This window comes from Theobroma cacao, chromosome 6, assembly GCF_053813885.1.
Source record: "Theobroma cacao isolate CCN51 chromosome 6, ASM5381388v1, whole genome shotgun sequence".
NCBI classification, from domain to species: domain Eukaryota; kingdom Viridiplantae; phylum Streptophyta; class Magnoliopsida; order Malvales; family Malvaceae; genus Theobroma; species Theobroma cacao.
The window spans coordinates 25,243,995-25,254,688 of NC_142644.1; the positions used below are offsets into that span (position 1 = coordinate 25,243,995).

At 37.3% G+C, this 10,694-nt stretch overlaps 2 protein-coding genes across 6 annotated transcripts; one reads left to right on the forward strand and one right to left on the reverse strand.

Moving 5' to 3' along the window:
* Positions 1–319: 319 nt before the first annotated feature.
* On the forward strand, positions 320–3,646 carry LOC18596175 (tRNA N(3)-methylcytidine methyltransferase trm141-like). Of its 5 annotated transcripts, none has more exons than XR_016027225.1 (9): positions 320–615; positions 898–987; positions 1,148–1,252; positions 1,526–1,633; positions 1,784–1,855; positions 1,938–1,988; positions 2,364–2,430; positions 2,522–2,646; positions 3,342–3,646. XR_016027225.1 is itself a non-coding variant. In XM_018123789.2 (9 exons), exons 1-9 carry the CDS (start codon positions 397–399, stop codon positions 3,376–3,378), a joined length of 825 nt encoding a protein of 274 aa, XP_017979278.1. In that variant the 5' UTR covers positions 321–396; the 3' UTR covers positions 3,379–3,646. The 5 variants fall into 5 exon arrangements, 2 of the variants coding, with proteins under 2 accessions (XP_017979278.1, XP_007024545.2); XR_016027226.1 differs by having other exon boundaries at positions 2,364–2,426; positions 2,589–2,646; XR_001928557.2 differs by having other exon boundaries at positions 321–615; positions 2,364–2,426; positions 2,571–2,646.
* Positions 3,647–3,825: 179 nt separating this feature from the next.
* On the reverse strand, positions 3,826–10,694 carry LOC18596176 (U-box domain-containing protein 35). The gene is made up of 10 exons (XM_088807662.1): positions 10,544–10,694; positions 9,999–10,096; positions 9,333–9,454; positions 8,558–8,773; positions 8,302–8,315; positions 7,682–8,022; positions 6,806–6,907; positions 6,285–6,713; positions 5,184–5,954; positions 3,826–4,660 (listed from the first exon to the last, which is right to left on the reverse strand). Exons 1-10 carry the CDS (start codon positions 10,692–10,694, stop codon positions 4,472–4,474), a joined length of 2,433 nt encoding a protein of 810 aa, XP_088663788.1. The 3' UTR covers positions 3,826–4,471.

The following is a 10,694-nucleotide window of genomic DNA, read 5'->3' on the forward strand; positions in this document are numbered from 1 at the left end:
AATAAATATATAATTAAGCCCAATTACGATTAAAGATGCATGATTTTTATTTATCTAATCATATGTTACTCTCCAAATAAATTTAAAATTAAAATTATTTTCAAAGGTACTAGTACCATAGGGAAAGAGTCAAAAAATATACGCATATGAGTATTTGAGTCATTAATTGATGCATAATTTCTTATTTAAAGAGGAAGATTGGAATCTTTCCTTTCTCAATTATAAAAAAAAAAAAAAGAAGTCAAGAAGTATACCCAAAAAACAAAATGAAAAATAAAATGAAAAATTGATTTAGTTACCATTGCAAAGAGAAAAAAAAGAAGAAAAAATCAACATCAACCAAACGGGGCTTTAACTTAATATCAGCAAAGTAGAAGAAACAGCAGAACCGCGAGAATGCGGGAAATTACAGCTCTAGCACTAGCAGTCGGAATTGACCCCATCTATTCTCGCCTGAAGCCATCAATTTACTTAATCTCGACCGTCCATCAATGCCGCCGGCATTTTCGTCCGGCGGTCATCCAAGCTGGGCGCAGATATCCAAACTTGGATGATTACTACCAGAAAAACGCCCGCAAGTTCTGGGATAACTTTTACAAGCGCCATAAAAACACGGTCTTTGCTTCTCTTTTTTTCTTTTTTTGAAAAAAGAAATTGCAAAGTTTACTCTTTTGAGTTTTGGTGTATGTTTAAAAACGCTTTTTTTGAAGTTCTGTTTTGGGATAATTGTGCCATTTCTCTGGAGACATCTTGGACAGACATTTGTGGGCAATTTACTGAGAAAACTCTTTTTCTTTTGTGTGTGTGTGTGTGATTTGTTTCATTCCAAAAGGATCGAGCTTGTCAAGGACAAAGCATTTTACTTGGTTTTTGGGTTTTATTGTTATGTTGTTTTAGTTCTTTAAGGATAGGCATTACTTGGAGAAGGACTGGGGGCAATACTTATCTGATGATGCTCATTCCCCAAATGGCAAAGTTGTTTTAGAGGTACACTTTATGCTTCATTCATTCTAAATACTGTTGTATTACCTTGTCAATGATCCCTGTTTGTTCAAATTTAACAAGGTTTTTCATTTCTTCACCATGGTGCTTAATTTAAGCTTAGTTGCTGCTGTATGTAATTGAACTGACAATCTTCTTGTGACAGGTTGGTTGTGGAGCTGGCAATACCATCTTTCCACTTGTGGCAGCATATCCCAAAATTTATGTGCATGCTTGTGATATCTCACCTCATGCGGTCGCGCTTGTTAAGGTTTTCAACCTTTGCTTACCATGAATATTTGGGACACAAAGTATCTTTTATTCAGAAGTTCAAATGATCTATTTCGTGCTCTCATTGGATATTTATGGCATGGTAGACTTACATTTAGCTTGCATGTATGCTTATTATAAGATGTTCATAAAACACTATTGGGTTTGGTAATTGTTAAATTTAGAATGATGCTCAGCATGCAAAGAGGTGTGCGTTGTTTCTCAGATGGTAAGGCAGGAATACTCATACCTTCTACTTCTTTACTAAATGCAGTCACATGTGAAGTTTAAAGAAGATCGGGTAAATGCATTTGTCTATGATGTTACAGTTGACAATCTACTTGAAAGGATTAATCCTTCTTCGGTTGATGTCATTACCTTGGTAAGTGTGGCAATCTCCAATTTGGAGGTTTCTGATCCTGCATCTGGTCACTAATGGGCTGTCAACTTTTTTCTGATTATTGAAAGGACGCTATTCATGTGCTTTGCTTGTTAAGTGCAATGCCTATATGAAAACTAACATGTTAAGCAGATTTTTATGCTGTCTGCAGTTTCTCCATATAAAATGGCCTTGATATTGCAGAACATTAGAAGAGTACTAAAGGTATACCTAAGATATTACTTATAGTGATTGTATGGATATATCCTTCACTCTAAATGAAATGGGCCGCTTTGTCTGCCTGCAGCCAGATGGATATGTTCTCTTGCGAGATTATGCTGTTGGAGATTTTGCTCAAGTAAGTTGTGTAATCAGACATCTACTCCTCTTCAGTCTCATATGTCAGAGTTGTTGATGCAAGCAGATTGTATCATATAGTTCTTTCATTCTTACCTTGTGTGCCACGTAACATGTTTCTTCTGGATTGCTTGAAGAGGAGCTTTCTTGAGATGATTAATTTCCTTTCCATTCAAGCTACACATGGTACTCGTTATAAACGAAATAGCAGATCATAATCTGTTGTCCCCTGTTTTACTTGGCTGGAACCTTTATCGTGTTCAGGGCTATGCATGGTTGTTTTATTCTTTTGAAACCTTTTTCTTCATTCAAGAGAGTAATTTAATTAAGAAAGTATGCATCTTTCTTCTGTTGTTGCATGCTTTCAACTTATAAGGTGAAGCTAGAAAACAAGAATCAGATGATAAGCGAGGGCTTTTATGTACGAGGTGATGGAACTGTAAGTATGTTGTCACTACAGATTTTAGTTCTTTTTCATAAGCAAAACTCATCTTATTGCCTGATTCCCTATGGTTGTTAAATTCTCCTCTCCAGTGTTCATTTTACTTCTCTGAAGATTTCTTGTCAACCTTATTTTTGCAAGCTGGCTTCAACACTGTAGATATGAGTACATACAACAAGCAAATCAAGAATCATCACAGGAATATAAATATGGATCGGTATGCTTAGTAGTTGATTATTGCTTAATACTTAAAGTGATCTGTTCTTATTCTTCTTGTTATCTATAAATATTTTTCTAAGCCATAAGTAAGCAAGATGTCATCAATGTTTTTTTCATTGATGGAGACAGTTGCATTCTGATTATTTCTTTTGCCAAGATGTTCCCATGTCTTCAGTACTATAGTGCACTTTTGGCTTAGAGATAACAGATGAGTATATGCTTGCATGTGTTCATGACCACCTGTGAACTTACTAATGTGTAGCTAATGCTTTGAATCAGATCTGCACCTCTCAATATCATGACTATGATAATGCATGCTACCATTGTCAGCTGTTGACTTTGTGCTCCGACTCTGTGTTTTCTTAATTGAAAGAATGTTTTTTTTTTTTTTTTAAATTAATTGAATGAATGTTGCTGGTAAGGTAGAAGAGAACAGCAAAGATTGCTGGAGGTGTCATCAAGTAGCAAAGGAAAATTATTGACAGGATAAGATGAAAGAAAATGCATTATGGAGAGTTGACATAAATTACTTGATTTATGAACCAAATTTCTAATCCTTTCTGTTTTGGGAAAAAATAGAACTTGCTATACTCCAAGGAAAGGAGGCAAACTAGTTTCATTTCTTTCTCTATGCTGTTCTCTTTTGCTGGCGTTTTCAGTTTCTTCTATTCTAATTGTGATCTTCATTGCCAGGCATTGGATACGAGCTGTTTTTAACAACTCGGGTTGATATATTGTCCAGATTTAGCTCAAATTCTGCAACCCAGATGACAGTCTTATAATTCATATGTGGAATGCTCAGTAATTAGCCAGGTATGAGTGTTTTGTGTCGGGTACGTATTCCCAACATCTGTTCACTACAAATGTATGATAACTGAATCTTGACCCTCCATGATGTGAGGATCTACGTGGGACCTATATGAGAACTGCATTGACCCCATATTCATGGATGGAAAAGATGTAAATATATCCAATCAATTGTGATGCGTTTTTCCCTTGTTGCTGTTGTCTGTTGATATTCAACTCTGCATTCAACAATTGTTCTTCCCTCCTCTCACCCAAACTAAAAAAATCTTTCCTCTTGGCTATTATTGAATACAATACTAGATTACATGGTGCCTAATGTCTCTTCAAATAAAGAGATCCCTTTTGAAATCCCAAGAAGTGGCATTATAGGATTAGTTCTTTTGCCCCCTCAATAATTGCTCTGTCTTCTGCTATGTGACTGCCATATAATGTTGATTTTTCCAATTGACATTTTACTGAGAAACAAATTATTGATTTTTCCAATTGAAATTTTGCAAAGTCTGCATTAGATCCGAACCTAGCGAGATATAAATTCTGCAACTGACAATTATTAGGTTCTGGATCCAATGCAGACTTTGCAAAATTTAACGATACTAATCATAATCCGCACTATGGTAATGTTTCCTACTTTAATGATTGTCTTCTCAACATAACTTATTTTCTTGAGATCATTTTATTTGCCCTTGTTCTATTCCTGGTGAAACCACATTCCATGAAGCAAATGCCGGAAAAAAAAGTTATTACTATTTATGGATCAACCATGAAAAAGTTTGAAACTCTAGGGTACATGTAAAGTCCACCATCTGTTCAGACAATCAGCTGGAAAAAACTGGGTAGGTTTCTATCAAAAAAATCATCTCCTTGAAGCCTCAGAGGTGGATCTTCCGTATTGGAAAGAAAAGGAGATTTAGAATTATGAACAACAGCTGCTCCACAGGATAATTTCAGCTACAATGAGTCCAGAAATCCAGGTCCGTTTAGACAGGATCAGGCACTGTAACAATTTTATCTACTTTTTATGATGAAAATGACTTGACGCTTCTCGGCTGAGGAGGAGCTCCGGAACAACTTACCAATGACCAACAGCCTACTTCTCCAGGCTTCTTGTTCCACTTTCCTGCCGCTCTTGCGTTAGGTGGAAGACAGCCGGCCTTCCATGTTTTGGTCATAGACTTCAAGCGTTGCCACCCGCTTCTTACAGTGATCTACGTTTGAATTTCCATTTCCACGTTAGGATTGTTTGTCATTCCTTCCTGATTATACATAATACCAAACATACAATTGAAATGTATTTCAAGAAGATTTTGAGGATTTTCCAAGGTTTAGTTGGGAACTATTTGGTGAATCGTTCAATCAAATGGCCATTCAATCAATCAATTCCCTAATTGTTCAAAAGCTCTGACTAGTTTTATACAGGTGAACCTGTTGTATATCAGCTTGTTCATAACCAAGTCTGCTTTAAAACCTAATCAATCAGGTTCATGTTGCCCATCCATATTGCCAAGAGTTTAAAAGCATTGCCAGAAAAATTAGGAGGGAATGTAAAATGCGGTAGCCTTTCTGCTCATTTAGGGTCTTAAAATTGTTCTTAGACTGCGCATATCTTTAATCTCATTCTTTATCAATTGATTATATGCAGTCTGCAACATGGAAGTCATTAAGTGATAGCAAGAATTATTATTAAAGTGACAGCAGTGGTGGTCAATTAGTCTTCATGCAGTAACTAACCTGACTTTCTTGTGACCGAATTTGTGGAACTGACTTATAAGGGCGAGGTGCATAAACAAGTTTCTCACTGTTGTTGGCTTCATAGTCCAACCCAAGATCCCTTAGGCGGTTCAGCTCTGGCAACACAACTGAAGCAAGGTCCGGCCGATCCCTTTTCCTCAGCTCACAGCACTGTAAAGCGAGTTTTGCTAATGATAAAACCTCTTCAACAGGCCAATCTGGTACTGTTGGATCAAGTATTTCTGAAAAGGTTCCTTTCTCAATTGCCACCTGAACCTGGGTGGTCAGCCCCACAGGTGGCCTTGACGTTATCAGCTGTAATAGAACCACACCAAATGAATATAAATCTGATTTTACACCTAGCATTCCTGTTTGCTGATACTCTGGATCAATGTAACAAAATGTTCCCCGAGCTGCTGTTAAACGATAATCAGTGGCATTATCTGCAAAAGATTGCGGAACTAGTCTGGCCAAACCAACATCACTAATCTTACTGACGTAATTCCGGTCTAATAGAATGTTTGCAGGCTTGAGGTCACGATGTACCAGTGGCTCCGGCTTTGTTTGGTGAAGGAAAAGGAGGCCCGTGGCAATTTCAGCAGCTATTCTAAAGCGGGTTTTCCAAGGGATTGAGGGAGTGTTGTCTTTCCGGAAGAGCCGGTCTTCTAAACTGCCATTTTCCATGTATTCGTAAACCAGACATCCATACTCGGGGCAGGCACCTATGAGCAGAACCATGTGTGGATGTCTCATGCAGCTTAGAACCTCAACCTACATTACAAATTTACTTTATTGAAATCAAAGGAAAAAGGGACAGATATATTTTGCCACTAAATACTTAAAAAAAAAAAAAGCATCATACTCCTTATCGTCTCCTTTATTTGGCTAGAGAAATTGCCTGGATGATGATTTGTTGACATCATATCTGTTGGTTTTGTAGGTTGGAGGGTTTTGTAATAGCATGGCAAGTAGTCAATGAAATTTAGAGTTTACTGATTTATATAAGCCATTTACCCTCTTAAATCATATGACTATATATATCAAAACAAGTTATACAATGAGCACTCCTATATGTTCAAATCAAATTAACATCAGAATTACCTCTTGTTGGAATTGCTTCTGTCCTTGTGATATACCTGGCCTTAAGACCTTGATGGCAACAGCAGTATGATCGAGGGTGGCTCTGAAAACAGGTCCATATCCTCCTTCACCAATCTTATGCGAGCTTGCAAAGTAACCTGTTGCAGCTTCAATCTCATCAATAGTGTATTTTCTGTACACAGCTTTGTTGTTAGCCAACTGATCTAATGCTCTCTTTTTCGCTTCTGCCTCACGAATGGCCTTCAGTTCTGCAAGTTTTCTCTTCTGCGCCTCCATATCTGCTAAAAGTTGTGCCATCTGTGCTGCTTCCATGGCAGCCTTAGTTTTTTGCCTTTCTGCCTCTGCCACAGCCATTGCTGCTTCTTCAGCAAGCCTGGCTTCCTCTAACTTGCGCTCTTCTGCTGCTTTCCATTCCTGAAGCATCCTTGCCTATGAACAAAAAAGGTTCAGTTGCCAAGACAAATGATATATTGCAAGATTACTTTGATAAGGTCACAATGATCATCACCATCAGATCTTACTTTTTCTTTTGCTGCAACAGTTTCTTTGCAAACCGAGTTAAACATTTCCATGGACTTCTTCAATTCTTGTCGAAGTCTCCTCATCTCAGTCTCCAAGCCTCGCTGTGTAACTCATGCAAAGGATGGAAATATGTCTCAATACTATGGTCTTACACTTCTAAAATAACGAATTCTAAGAATATTTAGGTCAAAGGCAGACGTAGACATGTTGAACTGATGCACTTTGAAGACATAACACCGGAAAAGAGAAGCAATCAGTCACTGGATTCATGATAATCAGGCAGTCATACTTTTACATATTTGTAATGTAATGCAATCTTGAATTTTGGCCATTTCAGACAACAGAAGAGCACTTCTGAGTGAATATTTGGAAATAAGTCTTAGCAAATTGAAGGCAACCAATAATAGATGAGTAGGCTTTCAGGACTCCCTTACTTCGGAGTGTAAACCTCTTTCAGAAAGTTAGCAGCCATTAAAAATGCTGTTACATCCACTAGAAACAAATCAAAAGAAGATGTAAATTTGATATTGTTATCATATTGTTGTATCATAACTTGCACCAATCAATTATGTGAAGAAGTCATTACATATTTTTATGTTTGACCTCCAAAAACTGTAATATCCCAACAGTTAAAAGGAACACATCGGCAATGACTAACAACAGAACAGGTTCAACAATACATTGCTTCATTAGAGCATCCTTCTTTCCCCTTTCACCTATCGAGTTAAATATTTGGCTATGATATGTCAATAATCAATGTGATGACCAAAATACTAGTGCTACAGCATTAATTCTAACATGCACAGATGCAGCAATTGTGGACTAGGATAACGAGCAAACATTATTCCCCTATGAATTTAGTGCAACATACTCACTGGGGTCAGGGAATTGAGAGAATTGAAGTCCTCAGCTGTACACTCTGAATTGCTGCCAGACATGTCAGTTGATCGGAAACTAGGTGGCCCTGAAAAATTACTGTTCTCTGATATGGAAATTCTATTAGGGGATTCAGGTGTTTGACTTCCCGTTGAAGGTGTAGATGATTTAACTCCATTGTTTGTCTTCAACTTGTCACGTGGTGTCAATTTAAAGGAGTCACTGATTCTATCAGAGGTTATTCTGTATTTGCTGCCTTCACGGCTTGAAACAGTTCTGTTTAAGCAAGTATGAGTCAGTGGCCGTGAGACATGAGACATGCAAATTGTCCACATCATTGCTTGTCACAGAGTAAGTATATATTTGTAGAATTTTAATTCCACAGGCTGAGATCCCAAACCGGGAATCTCATCCCAGGAAATTGAGAAGTAGATATATTAGCAAGATTCATCTTCTATTAGTTGTTTAGTCTAGTTTTACGCAGTATACAACATCTTTTTCTTCAGTTAGATAGAGAAGAAGATGAGATCATTTCAAATTTTCATCCTAGTTTCTTAATCTTATTGCCTTCTCTTTAATATTGGCTGATAATTCTAACTTACATTCATTGATGATATACATAATTCTTTTCGCCTAAAAAAACATTCTCAAGCCACAGTTTCCAAAAAATGAAACTCACAGAGATTCTGTTGCATCTGAATCATGGTGGAAAATCAGGCAATAGACGTCACAGCCTCTGATATATTTTACCATCTCTAGCTCATTTAGAGCCTAAGAAGTTCGGAAAATATTTGTTTTCCTGCTAAACTCATTTAGGCAATAGTATATTCATCTTACCTGCTAAACTCATTTAGGCAATAGTATATTCATCTTACCTGCTAAACTCTTCAATCTTTGGGCTATCAAATGTAAGTTTAGACAGAAGCGCTTTGAGATGTGGGGCCCTGTTTACAGATGCGTTGTCCCCGTCTGTCCGAGGCCCACTTGCTAATCGGGAAAATTGAACTTTTCCTTTTGATATGACATATACAGCACAGGATTCTGGTGCAGATTTGAGCAAGCTGGTTGGCACATCTGGATTTCTAAGTTTCCTGCAAAGACAATTTCCAAAATCATGTTAGGAAAAATGCAAACCAAACCCTTGGAGTGCTTAGCGCTGCACAACAATCTTACTATGAGAAACAATTATGTGTAGGCAAAGTGTCTAGTACTACTAATTGCAGAAAAATTTCACGACTCTATACTCCACAATGAATCGGTTCTTTCTTCTAACCTGAAAAAAAGTTTGTTTTACACTGCTCTTATGTTGCAAAGTTTATACTACTTACTGAAGTGAAGAAAGACCCTGTCTCTTCACTTGTATAAATTCAAAGAATACATATCAGTTAACCAACTTCTACAGGCTCTATGTGTATATCCTATGACCAATAAATCATCCTTGCACTTCTAGTTGTTATAAGTCATGGTGAAGCCTCATTATTCTTCCCAAAATTATGGTTCCTAGATAGCTGGTTTCACATGATTTTTGGAGGAAAATAATGTTACCGAAAACAAAAACCACAAATTGTTGAGGTGAAACCTTCAGGTATATATTCTTGGTACAATAACAATATGCTTTAGATGGAGAGGGAGAGGGAGAGAGATAAAGACCTTGTTAGAACATTCCGGCTAGAAGCACCAACAACGATATTGCCGATGTTGTTGTTATTGATGTAATCAACGAGGGCACTTGGTACATCAATGTCATGGAGGACCACCTCTTTTGATTGAATCTGAAAGCTCCAGTGTTCAACCAAAATGATCATCTCCTTTTAAATGGCAAATACAATATCTACCAAGATCTTAATTTGCATAAATTTATAGCCAGGTGTACGTAGGTATTCAATGTATTGTGCTGAGCTATAAATTTATCAATAGCCCTTCCTTCTCATATGTGATTGATAACATATGCACAGCGGGGAGTCAGAACACACCAAATTTGAGTTTCAGATATATGTAAAAATAATCAAGTACACAGGCCTGAAAAGAGGTAATTTTCAACTCTATTTTAATGGATGACTGAAGTTAAGCCATTTATGGCACAAAATGAAATCTTGCTGCTTAAACTTGTCTAGAGAGACACATATATGTTAGCATCTTTCTGCATAACAGGCTACATTCTGGGCATATGAGAAGAGAGTTCATATTCTTTTATGTAAGGTGGCCTTGCATTGCCCATTGAGCTTTCACCTGGGCAACTAAACCCAATGCCAATGACAAGAGAAAACTTTTTTGTTAAAGTAAATGGTCACAGCAGTCCATTTGCTGATGACTTACCCCTTTTCGAGCACAGTATCCCCGGTAAGGAAGAAAGAATTGTTGCAACTCAGCTTCAGTTGGTGGCCGACCTTCCTTAGGTACAGCTTCAAAATCCTCTGTGAAAACCAAACGAGCCCAAGTCAAACAAAACAAGAAACGGAGGTAATTGATGAAAATGCCCATGATACTGCCTATGCTGCTATTCATTGCTATATCCGTTCTAGAGTCTAAAGAAAATGAGATGAGTTGCATTGACAGAAATTATCAGCACAAAGTCCTTAAACCTTACTTCAGCAAAATTTGTCAGAAGTGATGCTTGACCATAATTGCAAAAGACTAAAGGGAACCTGATTCAATCTATTATTCACCAAAACTAAAGATCAGAAATGTTTTTATAAATATGTTAGAGTCAAGCGTAAGGCTAAAACCATTCTCTTTTTTTTTTTTTTTTTTTTACTTGAGCCATTCACAATTCCTTATTCATTTAAAATGTATATCGTTATTTTGCATGCAAGCCAATTAAACATGATCATGAACTCATGATGAAAGAGAGAGATACCTACGCGGATGCAAGCTCTGGCTTCGAACGTGAACGAGGACGCATTGCGAGCCGGCGTTGTTGTTCAACAGGTTATCCACCGCCCATTTTACAGCAAGTTGACTATTCCTGTCCCTGTCAATGGCAACGGCTGTGATAGAAGGGATCTCTTCCAT